Source organism: Perca flavescens, chromosome 20, assembly GCF_004354835.1.
Source record: "Perca flavescens isolate YP-PL-M2 chromosome 20, PFLA_1.0, whole genome shotgun sequence".
NCBI lineage: Eukaryota > Metazoa > Chordata > Actinopteri > Perciformes > Percidae > Perca > Perca flavescens.
In genome coordinates, this window is record NC_041350.1 from 24,452,815 (window position 1) to 24,471,769 (window position 18,955).

The 18,955-nt window shown below is 40.1% G+C and overlaps 1 protein-coding gene and 1 long non-coding RNA gene across 2 annotated transcripts in view; one reads left to right on the forward strand and one right to left on the reverse strand.

The window, feature by feature from the left end:
* tmx1 (thioredoxin-related transmembrane protein 1) overlaps window positions 1-2,269 on the reverse strand; it is a 6,862-nt gene extending 4,593 nt beyond the window's left edge. The window contains exons 1-3 of the mRNA XM_028565607.1: window positions 1,798-2,269; window positions 1,265-1,380; window positions 88-133 (exon numbers count right to left, since the gene is read on the reverse strand). Coding sequence (XP_028421408.1) covers window positions 88-133; window positions 1,265-1,380; window positions 1,798-2,003 — 368 coding nt within the window. The 5' untranslated portion in view covers window positions 2,004-2,269. The remainder of the gene's footprint in view (window positions 1-87; window positions 134-1,264; window positions 1,381-1,797) is intronic.
* Window positions 2,270-2,679: 410 nt separating this feature from the next.
* Window positions 2,680-18,096, forward strand: LOC114546656 (uncharacterized). Its single transcript, XR_003691072.1, has 5 exons — window positions 2,680-2,759; window positions 3,348-3,417; window positions 7,576-7,745; window positions 16,537-16,630; window positions 17,978-18,096. It is a non-coding gene; the product is annotated as an uncharacterized LOC114546656 (long non-coding RNA).
* Window positions 18,097-18,955: the final 859 nt, after the last annotated feature.

An 18,955-nucleotide genomic window follows, 5' to 3' on the forward strand; every position in this document is an offset into this window, starting at 1 on the left:
AATGCACGTTAGCGTTACACACATCACAAGCAGCCACAATCAAGAGGAAGCAATAAAAACCGCAGAATAACTTCAAACTCAACTTACTGGTAAATAGTAGGAAGTGAAGTAATGATGAATCGCCCACTCAGACCTTACAGAGAGAAGAAACAGTACTGTCAGTGAGCAGGAAGGAACAGTTTGACTCATAACTATACTGAAAGGAATTAACAGAGGGACTAAATTAATGTTTGATGGCAGCTCCACTGCACCACTTGCTAACATGATTACTTAAATTGTATACAGAGCTGGGAAAAACATTAACACATAATACAGTGAAATAAAGAATCCCTTAGTTTAATACCAGGTTGTTAAAGCTCATACAGATCTTAAGTGTCATTTTTCAGGTTGTAATTTGTTGTGTTATAAATAACCAGCATTTTGAGAGTGTGCATGTGTTCCTTTTTTACTGGTGCAGTTTTCTATGAACATGCATGCTGGCAGGAATTTTTAGACGATTCAACTTGTCAAATTAATCACATAATTTTGCAGTGATCTACACATCTGGTACCAACTACCTGGCGTCTTTGTACCTCAATTAGTGGCCTTAGGTTGTCGGCAAAACTCCCATGAAATGGCCAGTAACACCTGACCCATACTGACATTATATACTGTGACATTATACAAATTTGTTGACATTTTGTCATACTATCAATTCAGTGGTAACTGTCCTTGATAGTTCTGGTTGGTTTTTGATCAATGTGGACAATGTTGTAAAATCAATGAGCAGGACTGTTATATGGCAATATTGGATGTTTGAAACTAGAAACCTGATTAGTCAGGCATTCAATTTGCTGGACTTTCACGACTGATTTTATACATTTAGTCTCTCTGTGGATTTTCTAGAAAGATTTTTTGCTTACTGTTTTAGTTTAAGTGTTGATTCAACTTTAAGGTCATTTTGGAGGCTGTAGTTTGTAGTGCTGTTGAATTATGTTGACAAATACAGAGAGGGGTTTATAATATTTATATCTATGCTGATCATCAACAATAATTGAGTGGACCAAGTGCTAGAAACACCGCCTATATTATCCAGTTGTATGTTATTACAAGGTCTTACCTTTGCCTCAACCTTAACTGACTGCTGTTTACTGCAGAGCTGTTAGATGTTTCAGCTATTTTGTCCTGCTATATAGGACATGCTGCACTGGCTTGACAGCTCTGTTTTGTTATGCATGTAGGAGACACAATGAGCTGCCAGCTGGCAAAGGTCATTCAAGCCTACCGGGTTGTTCGGTGACGTCCACCTTGGCTATGTTGACCCCCATGTCCTCTCCCCAGTCCGCGAACTCCTTCCACGCTGGCTGGAGCTGTTGGCATGCTGGACACCAGGGTGCGTAGCTGAAGGTGTATCAAGTTTCACAATTAAAGCCTCTGATAAACTGCACAATCACTTGCATCAAAGTGTAACGGTAGATCATCACTGATTACAAGCTGAAATGTAGCTACTCTTGACCTGAGTGTGTACTTTATTTGCGTGTTATCGCTACATAGCCAAATGGCTAGCATTCAACTCTGTAGCAAGCTGTTAGCTAGCTAACGTTAAATAAAGATTGCAGTTGTTAGCTTAGCTACGTCAGTTAAAGACACTTTAGCAACTTGTCAGGACTAAATGGAGACAGTTACAATACTAATCAGATAAGACTGAACATTTAGGCTTGCATATGACACCGGAAACCATGCCCAGTTTCTATGAACTCAAAATAGCTAGCTAACTGACAAGCTAGCTAGCCGGTTAGCTGTTAGCAAGGCACTGACAATTCAATCATCCATTCTCCTGTCAGGATTTCCTCCCAGGTTCCGTCGGTCACTTCTCTGAGGCCGTCCCGCTTTGCCGAAACTGGTAGCGACGTTAAATAAATCACCAGAAACAAGCAGCATATCCACGAGCGTTGATTTGTTTGCCGTGTTAAAGAAAACATTGTTGAGCCTATGTTGCTACTGCTGGCTAGCAAACACGCCATGTCGTGTCTGATCTGTTTGGAGACAACACGCTCACTTCCGTTGTGCGCCCTAACGTCCGAGAGGTGGGCGGTGTCTTCTATACATCCATGTCATGTAAATGTCCGAAACTATCTTTAGAAAAATACAGATAAAATGAGCAGTCATCTTGTGTTGTTTGCTTAGTCGTAAAACAGCAAAGGAAGCAACGTTAGCAATGCAAATGTTAGCATAAAGGAGTGCAAGTAGATAACAGCAGACGTCTACAACGAACCAAATGCAGTAAAGTAAAGTAAAGCAGCTTGTCAAGTCTTTTAAATAAGAAGTAACATTACTTTATTTCATTCTCATTTATTGTAAACGTTTATGACCAGCAGGTGGTGTTATTGTCTCTAAAATAACTCCGAAAGGAGGTAGATTATTTATGATTTTTATGTGGACAGTGATGGAAGAGTTGTTGGTTATTAGTTGATTTAATCTTCTAAATCTGCAAAGTAACTAGTCGCTAAAGCTGTCAAATAAATGTTGTGGACCATGGATCAGACTTTATATATCCAGGTATGTTCACCTAGCATCCTGTAGTGAAAGTGTATATGTGAGAAACAAGAATATGTCTGGAACAAAAAAATGTTGATACAAGTTCTGAGCTTCTTTAAATGTCTTTTATTTTAATCCAATCAACAGTCTAAAGATATTGAGGCCACAATGAAACAGAGAAAATCACCAAATCTACACTGAGAAGCTGTAACTGGAAATCAATTTTGAGCATTAATTGATCCGTAAGTCAATGTTTCAAAGTGCAGATTAATTGGTTTATGCAACTGATGAATTCTGATAGCAAATAATCAATGTTTTGATCAAAAAGGAGCTGTGTTCTTCGTTCAGTATCTTCAAAGCTGCATGATCAAAGTGTTTTGCATTTGCCATCTGCATATGATGCAAAACCCCACTGAGAGCAGAGTTAAATCCATTAGATTTGACCCGGAGGTGAAGTGCAATCCTGTTAAGACCCTGCCTTCTAAGTAATGTCAAGTGGTATTTTCAGTTTTTTTTCATTCAGCATTTTCATTTGTTTTTGTTTAATTTCAACTGTTAAGTAAAAACCCTCACTGCCAGATTTTTAAATGTCCTGTTCCAGGCTGGTACTTCGATCCATTCATTTCCTGTCACATTTCTGGATGCCTGAACCACTTGTACTCTTAAAATGTGAAGGAGCAGTGGTCCTAGATCTTAAAGGATAGGTTATTTTTGTTTGTTATTTCTATCTTAATACAGCAGTCTGAGTTAGCTTGTTGAAGCCTCATGTTAGCATTGAATGTATTTTGTACAGAATGATGACTGTGAATTTTGTCCTCCATTTGTTTTAGGGAGGGAAGGATCGCTTGGTGGCTACAATGGAAGAATGACCACAGCAACCCTTTCAACCTTCATAGCATGGTATGTGAATCATAACCTATCCTTTAACCCAGTTGTTCCCAATCTTTTTGGCTTGTGACCCCTTTAAACCAAACCATGTATACTTGCAACACCTCTCATTGGTTGCAAATGTCTACCACTTGTAACCCATTCAACCAAAAATGTTTTATTAGAATAATTTTAGAGTTCCATGAAGTAGAATTACTCAGTGAGAAAAGAAAAGCAAAGACATGTCCCTGAGGGTGATCCCAGACACACAGACAAAAGATAATGCACACACAACTGGTGGCTGAAACTAAAACCGACTGGAAACCTCAATACGCTTCTTCCGTGGGAGGTCTCAGGGTATCTTAGGGTCTTTTATGGAGAAAATACTGGCAGCAGATTTCAATCTGAGCACAGAGCAGGACAACATTTTACACCCACATGTTCTGAACCTACAAATCTGTCCTTCATTCTCAAATATTGATTTTTTGTGCTCACTTAGTTCTGTCACTCATAAACTTTCATATTTTTGTGCCAGACAGTATGTGTGTACGAGAGTGAGAGAGTCAGTCAGCCTTGCCTGAGTTTCCCTGCATGAGAAGGTTTTAGTCTGAGTGAATCTGCAGAATGAGAGCAGTGATTATTGCTGGGAACCTGCAGGCAGATTGCAGTGGGAGCCAGTTATCAGTGCACCTCACGCTCTAAAAATACCCTCCAGATGACATCCTTTTGTGCCCCTACCCTCGCACCCTTTCTTCAGCCATCAGCTCTGCTCCACTTACAGAGCAAAATGAATCTCCCTCCTGCTCGGCAGTCATCTGCTCTCCTCCTTCACCTTAATGTGGCAGTGAGGAAAATAAGTGGCAGATTGGGGAGTTGTAGTGCTGTTTTGTGTTGTTCTTTCAAACTCCATTACAGGGCTTGGGCTGCTGCTGGTTGGAGGCAGGAAAACTGTGGCATTTTCTCTCTTTTGTAGCCACTAGTGCAGTGCTCGTTCAAGACGTGCCTGTTTGGAACGGTACGATTATTTGGCCTGTGGTACTGCTGCTCGTAGCTTTCTCCAGAACCATTTTAACCCCAAAATGACTTACTGAATGACCCCAAAGTACTTAATATGCAACCCCACTGTATATCACTGACTTACTGTGTACTTCTTCTTCAGAGGACGACATTGTAATACTACAATTACTTGACGAAGAAATGTTACTGGTTACTTTGCAGATTCAGATTTAACTCACAAATTATTACAATTAAAATGTGGAGTTATTGCAGACATTTGCTTCATGGACTCATGGCGGTGTGCCATGCGCCACCTATCCGTCTCGCTATGAGAACCGATCAGCAAAAATGGCTGAGCACTATATGTGGGGGGGCCTGGTTTCCTCTTAGCGTAATGCTCTGACTGAATTTAAGCTGGGCTTTTACTGTGAAGGGTAGACACAGAAGAGCAAGCGTTATGGCAGCGTTTAGTTTTATTTACAGTTTATTAGGCTAATATCCAATATCTAACGCTGTTCCAAACTGCTCCAAATTCCAAACCCCAAGTTCGCTAGGTACCCAGGAAGCCAAGTGTGAAGTAGATCGCATGAACACTTCTTGAGATACTTGAAAGACACACATACACACACGCGCTCACACAGAGGTTCCTCAATTTTATAGTTAGATGTTCATTGGTCGATCGGTCGTCCAACACTTGAGTCCAAAGAAAAAATTCTTGATAACCGTTGCGTTTATTGCCGTGAAATTCGGCAAAAACATTCACAGTCCAGCACTAACTTTACATTGGTATTGACTTATCTCACTGATGGTGCCTTCATGTGGGCTTGTGTTAAGAGTTTATCTGTTGTGATAAGATTTTTCTAATTTTACATTTAATTTGCTGCTGATTAAACTGTTGATGGCTGGCCAGAGGCTGATTGTTGCCATGGTTACTGCTCTGGTTCAGTGCAGCCTGCGAATGCCAGTTATAGACAGTAATGTTTAACTATTTTTCTGTGAGCATGAGTTTATACATTACTTAACCCACTATATGGACCTTGTATTGTCAGCGGCTTTTTCTAAGGTCAAGACTGAACTTTGAACCTCAGTTTCTAGTGTGCTTACAAGAAAGAAGTATTTAAACTACAAGTACAATCAGGACACTATTAAAGTCCAGGTGCTGATGTAGATAGCATGGTATAGTCAGTAATTGGACATTCTAGGAGCAGGTTGCACCAGCTGTGCTTCAGTTCAAACTTAGCCTAGTTATTACCCAAGTGTTTATGGAGTGGAGATCCTCGCACCACTACATTTAAATGGGTTGCCCACACAAACCTTTTTAAGCAGAAATTAGTTCCAACATGATAAAAGAAGTGTTAGCTTGTTAACAAATTTGTCATTTAAATTGAAGTAAAATTGTTATATTTAAAATTGTTATATTTAAAGTTTCTGTCGCAGTTCACAGTGCTATAAGGATTTACCGTTTACATATTTTATTGCTTTTAATTCTGCAGAACTACAGATTTTTTGTAGCAACCTATTTACACATTTTTTATGTCTTTGCGAAGAAATTTCTTAGGTTTTAATGGTGCAACTCAATTTAGCTAATTACTAGTTTGAAACTAGCTTGCTGGTGCAACAAAAAACATTCCACTAAAGTTCTCCTAAAAGACAAAAATCTTAGCGCAGAAGGAAGATAATTGTAGAAACTTCAGGAGAGAAAATTGGACGGAATAGCAATATATATCAATAGGATTACACTACAGTTGGCCCAATACTAATATAGCAAATCCAACACAAGATGTTCAGTAGAATAAGTCCAAGAAATGAGTCCAGTGAATTAAATCCAATGTCCACTTTATAAGTTTATATAAGTTGTGCTTTGGTGTGTAGCCATAAGTGGGATCATTATTGAGATATACAATAATTACTGCAAAAATAAAATCCATCTGGGTAATTATTGTAGAAGCACAAAGTATAGCAAGGGTTTGTGTAGATTGTTGCACCTCATCAATGCCACAGCAGGGGTGTTTTCTATTGGAGGTCTTTGGCAACACACCTGTGGTGACTTCCCTGATTAAGCTGTGAGCCAGAATGCTTGAAAGTCTCACCGCAGTGCTTTTGTGCTCTTTAAAGAAGTAGTATTGATTTGCCTTTAAAGCAAGATCCTATATGGGTCTCTCCCAAGTGAAAAGATTATTTAGTGTTGTGTATTCATATGGGTTGCATAAGAGTACGAGCAGCTCATGTGACCTATTCACTGTGGGAAACCTGGATGTTGAATTATTGATACTTTATGTAAAAGGATTCAGCTCTCTAACAAGGATGGTGTGCACATTTATTATACTGTAGGGGAGTTCAGTTGCGACACTGTAAGTGCCTTGAAAGTGAGACTTCTACCTTATTAAAGCGGCATTCATTGATTTTATTTGGCCCATTGTAACGTTTCTGTTGCAAACCAAAAATAGTAAAGTTGCAGGCCTTAAAAGATGCTCATCGAAGCGAGCAAAACATTCAACATGTAATCTGAATGTGATGTAAAATGTTGAATGTAAAAGAAGTAACTTAAGTGCCCATAAAAACTACACTCTTTGCAGCACAAGCAGGTGTAAATGTTAATGAGTTTTTCTGAAGCATACATCTTTTCATTCTGTCATCTTTTCTTTTTCAATTTTTTTCAAGGTAACTTACGTCACCACAGCTGAGAGACCCAACACACTTACTCCCAGTAGGCCTACAGCTGTATCTCTGCATGAATGTGAAGGCCATTAGTGGGCAGTTCTCGTTTGATGTACTGCTTTATTGTCACACAGCTCTCAGAGACTGTTATTATCCATGTGACAGCTGATGGAAATTTCAAGAGTGATGAGTGAGAAGTGGTACAGCGTGGGAGTGAGGAGGTGGAGCATGTACTCCAATCACAGTGGAGTCTCTCCAACAGTGGCTGCACAACACAACACTTTACAATCACTTTCTCTGGGTTGTCCACTTCTTCTGTCCCATAATATCTCCCTCAGACACACATACTGTAGTTATCTCACTCTTTCTCAAATCCTGTACAGTTTATTGTTCTTTCCTTCCATTTTTTTGTGGTAACCAAGTGATAAGATGCTCTCGTCAACCTCGTTTCCCCAAGCAGCAGGCAGTTGTTTTTAGTGTAAAAGCTATGAACTCGATGTATGATCCCTTCTCTTTAAAATGGTGTTGTGCCAGCAGAATCAGGAGAGGAAGCTGAGTGACACAGACAAGATGTTTCCCAGCGGAGCGACGAACAACACCAGACGCACCTGAGAACAGAAAAGCCAAGAGTGGTAATTACAACTAAATACCAGCTGTTCCAGGATTCCCATCAACATCTGGAGCCACTGGAGCAGTCCTCATTACCTGTGAGATTTCATTTTTTCCCCTTTTTTCCTCTCATACATCTTACTTATTCTTACAATGAGGACTTCCTGTGGTTCACACTCTCCGGAGAGATTCACTGCCAACTGCTCACACATTACAAGCTTCAGGCAGCGTGGTTACACTCCAGCTGTTGCTGTAACACACAACATCATACCAACATCATTTAGTGTACTAAATATATGGATATATAATGGATAAATACATTTGGTATTAATTATGTGACAATATGTGTTGTTGAGGAATGCATTTTAAAGTGTTAATTTATTTGAAGTCTAATTTTCTGGGACAGTTTCAATTAAAGCAAGGACACCTGGACCTTGCTAACCACTTAATAATTATTTAAATCCAAACTCTTTAAGAGTAAATCCAGATTCAGTTTGAAGTTTAAAATGTCCTTTTTAAGGGGTTTGGCAAACTTTGCAAGCAAGATTTTGTTTGGGATTTTGTTTTCCATATATGAGGTTAATTCATGCCGTGAAATGTCTCTGGTTTTATTATAACTTGCTTTAAAAAGCCTTCAAAACCTTAAGCTTCTTAAAAGCTGCAGACACTAAGTGATTAGTCTCTCATTTGTTTATGTACTGTACCATTAGTGAGCCATGTCTAAAATGGGAGCCTCGGTGTAAGGATGAAAAAAGTTGATCTTAACAGAAATATTTAGTATTTTATTGCTTTCTACCAATCTTCTCTCCTTTTATTACACTGTTATGAGTTTTGTCTCTAGTGTAAAAGCCAAACTACAGTAATTGCCTCCCACTCGTCTCCTAAAAGACCATAAATCACTCAGCATCCCCAAACCACATTAGGGATTCTGCAACAAAATACCTTTTCTCATTTGTGAAGTCAGTACAAACAGTATCTGCAGTCTTCAGCTCAGCAGCCTGCAGAAGTGTCAGAGTGTCAAGCTATTGAACCCTCTGGCCATTGATTAATGAGTCTCTCTCCTCCCTCAGCCCTCTTAAAGGTGCCACTGGGTTGTCATTAGTTTTCATGTCGGAGTCACCTGAGGGCACTATTTTGGATTCAACCCATATGCCACATTTCGATGTGTTGCACACTGGATGATAAATAGTTTGTTTCCTGATCGTATGCATTAATTACGCTCCTCAGATAGGCCCTTAGATAATTACCAAACATTTCTCTGAAAAACAGGTCAGATGCAGCAAAATGTAGAATTCATCAATGCCAACATCCCTAAAAATGCTCTTAAATGCAGCAAATGTATACATGGTTAATTAATAAGTTAAGTGTTTGATTTGTGACAGTTAATCACATTTTTCCAACTGCAAAAGGTCTTAAAAAATGGATGAGAATTATTGATGTGCTTTCAACCCCAAAGTCTTTACTAGCTAAAACATACCTTAAGTTTTAATGGTGCAACCCAGTTTAGTAAATTAAAGGTGCTGTAGGTAGGATTGTGAAGATCCAGGACTTAGCCAAAAAATTTGAACATGAACAACTTCTCAGTCCCTCCCCCAATTCTGCTAAAGCCCTAAATGCTCTCGTAAGCCCCTCCCCCCACAAGGGAGAATGAATGTGTGTGCCTGACCAATGATTGACACGCAGTTAGACACTTAGTTTAATCCTCCCCAACAATATTTGGAAAATGCAAGTTACATGCAATGGTTGGCTTACATAGCATTTTCTCACGTTATTGAATCTCCTTTAGGCTGTTTTCACTTTTGTTTTTGTCTGTTCAAGGCTCTTTGTGTGTGCATTTTCCATACATAGTCATTAATGTCATTAATCATTATATAAATAGTGGTTGTGTGTGTGTGTGTGTGTGTGTGTGTGTGTGTGTGTGTGTGTGTGTGTGTGTGTGTGTGTCTGAGTCTAGTGATTCTCCCAGCTTGTCACTGCAGTGCTCTGAGGTTTCTGCTGTGTCGCAGTGTGGCGTGCAAGGGAGAGGAAAGGAAGGGGTGATGCATTGAGTGACATAAGAGGAGGAGGTGCAGTTGAAACTGGATCAGTCGGACAGTGGGTCACTGGGCCGGGGAAGCATGGCTGTTTCTGCTGAGCTCAGCTTACAATCAGACACCTTGATTCATCATGGGAGAAACAGTTTTCAGATTTAAGAGTCCTAATCTTTATTGACATGACTTCCACTAAGGCCGTGGAAGGGCATAAATTACTGCTTCAAAAGTAATGAAATGTATCAGTGCCTCAAGATTAATTCGTCAAGGGTTCTTTGGACTGAATGAACTTTTATTCCATTATGTTTGACAGCTTGAATCATCTGTGATCCTTTGCTTTTCTAGGCAATTTTTGATGCCAGCTTAATGTTTCCAGTTCTTTCCATTTAGCAGACTTTTCAAATAATGTCTCTCTGCAATTATGTTTCTGCTATCGTTAGGGGACACAGAGCCCTCGCAGTGCTGAAGAACACCTTACAGACATGTCTAGCAGGGGAGCACAAGAGGTCAGTGATATTTAAAGGTACAATATGTAACATTTCTGCTTTAAAATGTCTAAAAACGACCATTCCTATGTTATATATTTGTATGAGTTGTGTTCTTACACTATCCCAAATGTTTCCACCAAATGTCAAACCCAGAGAAATCTATTATTTTATTTTCAGACACGGCACGTTTCCTTTAGTCGCCCGTCAGTGGCGTCATATAACCTTTCACCCTCCAGTTACTCTAACTTCCGTCAGAACACTGGCACCAAGATGATACGTTCAGGAGTAATTGTAAATCATACAATGTCACAGAAAAAAAATACTTGTAACCGTAATACTGCTTTTTTTTGCCATACAGCATCATTTTGTGATTAATTACATCCCACTTTTTATCACAGTAATACAACAGAGACCTTATCTATTTTAAGTTCAATATCGATACCAGCTTAACGTTACTACAATGTGCTAACGTTGATGCTAAAGCTTTGTGGGTAACTATTAGAAATTCTTTGGTAACATTATGAGGTTACAACATCGTTCAACACGCTAATAGTTATTTTTAGTATGACTGTTTCGACCACAGCTAACAGGACTGAGCTAACCCACGAATAACTTTACTAGTAACGTTAACGTTAGCTGTATAGATAGACGATTAATCTAATGCTAGTTTAGCCAGCTAGCACACCCCGGTCTGTCTGCCTCATTCCCCCCGCGCAGAGAGACTCAGTCGGGATGACAGCTGACAACAGCCCCGGGACATATAGCTAGCTAGTTACCGTTAGCCCCCAGTCAGCTATCAGCCAGCTACTTTAATTACAGCAACCCCCACCGGCCAGAACTTATCTCCAGTGCCTGGTGCTTACGACGCTAACGGCAGTTTAATTAAACGTCGGGAAACAGACCATATCAGACCCAGCACCGAGTCACAACAGCGGCCATCCATAGCGGTAGCTACATCTCCGTAGCGCTACCGGTGTATGTGCCGAAAATCTCCTCCCTGCCGAATTTCTCCCCCCTTCGCGTTTAGCTGTCTTTATGCCATTAGCTAAATTAACCCGACAAAAGGTGGGTTAAGCACCAAAACGAAAAGTTAAGATTACTGAAAAGTGAAGGGGAGATAATTCCGGGCAGCTGGGAGATGTTCTGCTGCTGCACAACAGGCATCGACCGTCCTGGCTTGCTATCGCGGAGATTTCCCCGAGAATCCCCACCCACACCCGTCTCTCAGACTCGTTTAGTAGCTTGCTAGCGTTACAACAAACCCCGTCCGCCCCGGTGTTGAAACCATCCAAAAGGTGACATTGATATGTAAAATATTTTGTGTTTTAGCTGCTGGCTACTGTTAGCTTGCTGGCTCACTAGCTAAATGGTCAGCTACAAATAAAAATCTAATCAAGAAAAAGGTAATTATGTTTGGGAAACTGCAGCTATTGTATTACAATAACATGAATAAACGTTACGTGAATAAACTTGAATGGGTAAACTCGTCTGTGAACTGATGCATTCTAACCGGCAGCGAAGGTGCTTAACACTAAAAACTCCCATAATTCCACGCAACTTCCCAACGTCACCAAAAGTCCAGTTTTACCGTCCATTGTTTTGGTTGAGAGACCCCTAGCGGCAGAAAGTTACATATTGTACGTTTAAATGACTTTATCTGTTGCTCTGTTTGTTTTATTTTACTGTGTGTAGACTGTGAGTGTGCAGACTTTAAAGTGCTTATATTGTGTTCATTTTCAGATTCATAATTGTATTTAGAGGTTATATCAGAATAGGTTTACATGGTTTAATTTTCAAAAAACACCATTATTTTTGTTGTACTGCACATTACTGCAGTGTGTTGAGCTCTCTGTTTTAACTACAGAGTGAGGCATCTCACTTCTATTCCATCTTTGTTGGGAGTGTGCAGTAGCTAGGTAAGGACTAATAGCAAGTCAGAAGCAGAGTATGAGGGCGTGCCGCGCTAGCAGCTAGGCGAGCATTATAACATGTGTTACAAAGTGACGCACGTTTGTCTCTGAAGTAAAGGCTGGACTTCAATAGAGCTGTTTGGAGCAGTTTGTGAACAGTGTTTTCTGTTGGAGATGGTAAGTCCCTTTGGGGTGGACTTTGGGCTTTTTCACTTTGTAAACCTATAACGTGCACAAAAAAGATAAATGACACTATAAGGGAAAAAGCCAAAAAAGCATAATATGAGCACTTTAAAAGGTCCCATGGCATGAAAATTTCACTTTATGAGATTTTTTAATATTAATATTCATTCCCCCAGCCTGCCTATGGTCCCCCAGTGGCTGGAAATGGCGATAGATGTAAACCGAGCCCTGGGTATCCTGCTCTGCCTTTGAGAAAATGAAAGCTCAGATGGGCCAATCTGGAATCTTCTCCTTATGAGGTCATAAGGAGCAAGGTTACCTCCCCTTTCTCTGCTTTGCCCACCCAGAGAATTTGGCCCACCCATGAGAGAGAGACATCATGGCTTTCAAACGAGCAAAGTGGCAGTTGGTCAAGGCCACACCCCCACCCTCCACCTTGACCCCCTCTCTCTCCTCCTAAATAGCTACAGACACAGAAATGGCACATCCTAAGGAAAGCTCATTGTGGGACTGGCTCTAGTGGCTGTAATTCTGCACCAAGGCTGAATTTTGGGAAAGAGACTTCAGATACAGTATTAGGGGACCACTAAGGTCTATATAAAAGCATCCAAAGAGCACCATGTCATGGGCCCTTTAAAGAAAATCTGCAGTGGTGTCTATTCATTTAATGGAGAACATACAATTACATTTGTTTGCATATTCTGTTTGGTTTTTGCAAACCATCAGGGACAGGTTCACTGGGGTCTGACATGCTGTCGATTAGTTCAGGAGTGGTTAATAGTGTGCTGCCTGGGATGCCTCTTTATAAGGCTCTGTAAATGTGTCAGGCAGCAGCAGGGGAAGCCAACTCCTCTGGTTCCTCTAATTGGATTTGCATGTGAGGAAGAAGGCCTGGATTCATTTGGAACAAAAGACTTTATTCTAAACAGTCCATCCTATTGTTCAACATTTTCAATTCCTTGACTTCCACGCTGGAGTAAAACCAAAAGTGCAGCCAAGAATTGGCTCAGCTCGTCACGATTAACAGGTTAGGAAGTGCACAGTGTAGTTTTAACAAACTCTGCAGCATGAAGGAAAAATCTACATATTCTGTACAAACAGCCAAATTAGAGATGGCATTGTTGTTTGTACGAATACAAGCCAGTTTGTGTTTACAACCCACAGTAAGTTTATATTATTAAGTTTGTGCATAAAGAATGAGAAACCCCCACTGTGCTATAGAAGCTGTCAGAGCATCCTCATGCAATCAAAACTGACATATTTATTGCGTTGGCTCTGTACGCCTGGACAATCATTTTAGAATGAAACAAGTGCAGACTCTCATCTTACAATTAAAGGGGTGGTTACATCCATGGACAGTGTAGAAACTGTAGCTACTTTAGCCACGCTACCGTTATGGTTGAAAGGATGGTCTACATTGTGGTCCAGATATCTCATAACAACTATTAGATGGATTAGCATTCAATTTGGTACCAACATTCATGTCCCCCTCAGGGGGGATTGTTATAACTTTGGTGATCCCTTACTCTTTTCTCTAGCGCCACCAGCAGGTCAAAAATGTAATTTGCCCAATACTTTGGTTTATGACCAAATACCTGCAAAGCTACATGGCATTCCCATCACTTAGTGCTAATTAGCAAATGCTAACACGCAAAATGTTGAACCTGGTAAATATTACCGGCTAAACATCAGCATATGAGCGATGCCGCTGTGAGCATGTTAGCATGCTGCTGTTAGCATTTAGCTCAAAGCACCACTGTGTCTACGTATATCCTCACAGAGCTGCAAGCACAGCTGTAGACTCTTAGTCTTTTGATATTTTGTATTCTCTTTCTGTCTAAAACAACATTTAGATTCTCTCAAAGGATTGCACAGAACAAGAAACAAGAACCATTAAAAAAAAAACATCATAAAAACATTACCACTCCCCGCTGCTTTCTGGCATACACAGTAGAGTTCAGCGCATACACAGTAGGGTTTATTGTGAACGTGCCATGCTTCAACTCTCCCCACCACTTCACAGCCTCATATTTTAGTAAAAAGCTGTTTTTACCTGAATACTCTGTGATCCCCAGAGGAAACATAAAATAACAAATTTTAAATCTAATTTATAAGCAGCAATGACTACAACAAAAATTATTTGTTTTGTGACTCAATGCAGATGATTCACCCTCATCCAAATATGAAGGAACACAGCTCCCTGTCCTCGCTTAACCTTCAGTTCAAATGCAGTAACACAAGGCCATTAATGTGCACACATGCTCACATTAACGCTGGCACTCCTCTGTGCAGATCTGAAGGTGAAGACGAGAGGTTGTTAAACTTGTGCGACATTAATAAACAGCGAAACAAATGGCATCTTCTGGTATCTCATTTGCTGCTAATGGCATATTTAATGGCGACACATCTGAAACACACAGAAGACTGTTTGATCTGTCGAGGCATAATGGAGCTGACAAACTCAGTCTCCTTCAAAATCAGGTTACAAAAAGATGCTGCTATGTGTCTGTGAAGGATTACTGTAATGTGTGTGTACACCAGGACAAAGACCGCGGTGCATGATTTCGACTGGCTTCTAATCTATTCATTTAATTACATTTCTGCTCCTAAAGTCTGTCAGGTTATTTGATTGGTCAGACATTTATACCTGGCTCTGTGCGCACAGGCTCTGCTTTCCTTGAGCAAAATTGAATTCGTGGATGATATCTTCCAGATCCTGCAGTGCAGTGACTTAAAAGTTCCTATTTCAGGAGTAATCAGTGGTGGAAAATATGAAGTGCATTTACTCAAGTAATAGTAATTGCATTTTCATTTTATGCTACTATATACTTGTACTACATTTCAGAGGGAAATAAAGTTAAAGCTTAAACCGATAGTTCGGATTTTCCTCTGCAAAAGTTCTTCTTCCGTACACTCTGGCTCGTAAAGGCATCTCTTGTCTCCACAGTGAACGGCATTTCGTCGTCCCTGTCCTAATCACTCGTTTTTATATTCTTGTATTTGTTTATTCTATAAACCGCATAGAGTCTGAACCAAACAGCTGATCTGCGGTGTAATACAGTGTGCAGCACGGTTGTGCTTATGCGTAGAAATACGGAAGTTCTACAGTTGAGAAAATGTAGTGCCAAAGGAAAGGGCTGCCTGAAGGCAAGATAAAGCTGTGAAAATATTCTAAAAAAAGCGTACACTTAAACTGATATTGTGTTTTTAAGGTGGTCCTTTTTTAGGTGGCTAAAATACGTTTAGCTGGGTCTTACACACCCATCACTAGCCTACTTTAGCACAGATCCTGGAGGTAACCGGCTCCATCTAGCCTACTGCTCCCGATAAGTGAGAAAATAACGCCACCATGTTCCTATTTACATGTTCTGATTTGTATAGTCACAGCGTGTACAAATAACAAAGTCACATGAGACACAGCCATCTTCTAACCATATACAAACTGGGAACTATATTCTCAGAAGGCAAAGCACTGCTACTTCTGCTACTTGGGCGGAGTGATTAGCACAACACCTGAAAAGCACTGATGTTACTCTCTGCTCCTCACCACGGGTGCAAATCACTCCGCCCAAGTAGCAGAAGTAGCAGTGCTTCGCCTTCTGAGAATATAGTTCCCAGTTTGTATACGGTTAGAAGACGGCTGTGTCTCATGTGACCTTGTTATTTGTACACGTGTTATTTTACATGTTGTGACTACACAAATCACAACATGTAAATAGGAACTTGTTGGCGTTATTTTGTCACTTATTGGGAGCAGTAGGCTAGATGGAGCCAGTTACCTCCAGGATCTGTGCTAAGCTAGGCTTGTGGTGGGGGCGTCAGACAGAGTTACGACACGCACGGAGATGAGAAGGGTATGTATGGACTTATCTAACTCTGGGGGATACGGTGAATAAGCTCCAGACTTAAGTCCCAATAAGTCGGTGTGTTCCTTTAAGCTTCCGTGTCAGTACTCTGGTTTGTCATCTAGTATCGCTAATACACTGACTATAAATATATACCTCATACAATCCCACTTCAAAAGATCTAAACTATCCCTTTAAGTTAAGGATCTGAGTAGCACCCATTAAAAGTACTGCTTTTTCAGATCTCTATGCTCTCACTGTTGGGTAAACACAGACGCAACAACCTATGCTGTTTGTACAGTCTGCAGGCCTCAATCCTGCTCGTATTCATCCATAACAGGAGACTTTTACATAAGGTGGATTCCCTTGTTGCTAAGATTTCTCAATGCCCATGTAAGTAAAATCATTCATGTCTCAAATGATGCTCACACAGGGCGCTACTGGTGTCTGAGAGGCAGGAAGGATTGTCGGAAGCTGTGGGAGGACAGGACAAAAGAAATGCGAGGAAACTGCCTGAATAGCAAGAGGTGGGAGGCACACAATGGCGTATCATTCACGGACAGACACCCACACAGACACACACTCATCAAAACCCTTAAAAATATATATTGACGTAACAAGCTTCCTGCCCGGAGCAAAGTACATGAGTAGATCTTATTCCTTTACAAAAATAAACATGAAACAGACTCCTCTTTCGCATGTGACGTAAAAGGTTTCTCTTTTAATAACGTACCGCTTAGTATACTGAGCGTTAACGTTGCTGTGAAGATGCCAAATGCATTCACATTAAATAATTCACTGATTCATGAAGATGCCTCATTGAACGATCAAAGCTACAGTCTGTGGTGCAGCGGTTAGGAGCCCTTTTTCTGCCGGAAACATGTCCACCCACTTCTTCAGACACTGGCTTTATGGAAGAAAATTGCACATATATTTCCCTCCCAAAGAATTTTCAAAAAATCCCACAAAATAAAGACTCTGATGATTTGAAATGAGCCAATCAGTTTCCAAATTAATTCTGAGCTTGTATATAAAGATTCAGGAATAATTTATGAAGACCAAAACAGACAAGATGATTCTCTATACTCACTGTAGTGCACTGTATCTATTTTTTTGATAGATCGCATACAATAAGCTAAATAAAAGTACTTCCCCATTCTAAAAAAAGTAGATGCCAAGGGTGCAGCTAACTGATACCAATCAAGGGATGACTTTAGACCATAGAATGCTACAGACACACCTTTCTTTCATCAACTCTGACCTTAGCTCAAGACAGGCTTCTTGTCACGCTTTTTGTGACTAAGTTTCTGAAGCAGCCCTCTGAGGGCTGACAGAAGGAAATCCTAGGTGGGATTCCAACACAACACCTTCAGACTGTGAAGCTCTTTCTCAACCAGCTGAGTTATCAGGACTCAGGAGTGTTTGAGTTTGTCAATTTTGAGGTTAATTAAGGGATACATTTATGCATTATATTCAGGTTTACCGTCAAAGACTAGTTTTTCTGGCTTTCAATTCAAAATTCAAAATGACAATCATATCCTTACTGGTAAGGGTATTTTAATGGATTATCTGCATGGTTTAAGGTTTTTTTAAAAGGATAACAATCCACTTAAGATGTACTAAATGGTATCAAAGCCACCATAAAACTTTCACCTTCATTAAAATGGATTAAATCAGACATGACCTCATGATCTCACCTTTATGTAATAGTTCTCTGAGAGTTGACAGAAGAAAAACAAACAATGCAGGTGGGATTTAACTCACAACTTTCTGTCAGGAGTCTGTGAGGTGAACTGCGTTTCACACAGAGAAGAATTAGACTTTGCCAGTTTGTCAGTGGGAACATGTTTCAGTCTGTAAACTTTTCTCTGCAGGTTGGTGAAGATGCTGGCGCTGGAGATGTACCGGTGGTAAAGGATACCGGCCAGTGATGTTGAGACACAGGTTTAAACCCCGCCTGAGGTACCCCGTCTCACACAAGTGTGTGTGTATGTGTATGTGTGGGTGTTTGTGTGTGTGTGTACTTTCATTTGTCTGCTCCAAATAACAAACATTTCAAATTTCACCAACACAAAAATCGTTTGTTTGGGGATGATTATTTTTGAACAAAAAAATAAAAAAAATCCAGCTGAAGTACCCTTTGTTTAATATCTTCTCAGCCTTGGGGTCTTAATATTATTATCACAACATAAGAAACATACACTGTGTTGGTTTAATACTTCTATTCTTTTCTTTATACTGGACATGCAGCATCTTCCTGCAATCTACACTTCACCCTTATTCAGTACAACAAAAAGCAAGCAACGGTTGAGCCAAAGCCAACATGAAAGCCAACATGAAGCTGCTGCAGTCTGTCATTTTTCTCTTTTCTCCCTTTGCTGCAATCTGCTGCAATCGTAGTTCTCATCACAGACACACAAACCTCAACTGTAAAAGTTTTGAATATCAACTTAAACCATGATGGACTGTGTTGTCTAGGTAGCTTTTGCCAAATCACTTTGCTTTTTGATGCTGAAGGACAATCTACATATACATATACCGTATACTAGCTAGGAATTTATGTGCGCAAGTAAGCATGGACTTTATAAAAAAACTTTTCCTTCTGTCTCAATAAAGACAAGAAGTTGAGTCTAAAATAACTTTAAATAAACATAAAGTAAACAGTTATATGAATGACAATAGTTTTCTTCCATTGAAAATAAACCCCCATCAATAGCCGTTAGAGGAATATACTTGTTGTTATTTCTTGTTCTCCAGTATCTCCCTGCAGTACAGTGTGAGGGTTCTAATATAAGTTCAGGGAAGACCACAGTCCTATTACATTTTAAAGCTTTCAGTGATGGTCTGTGTTG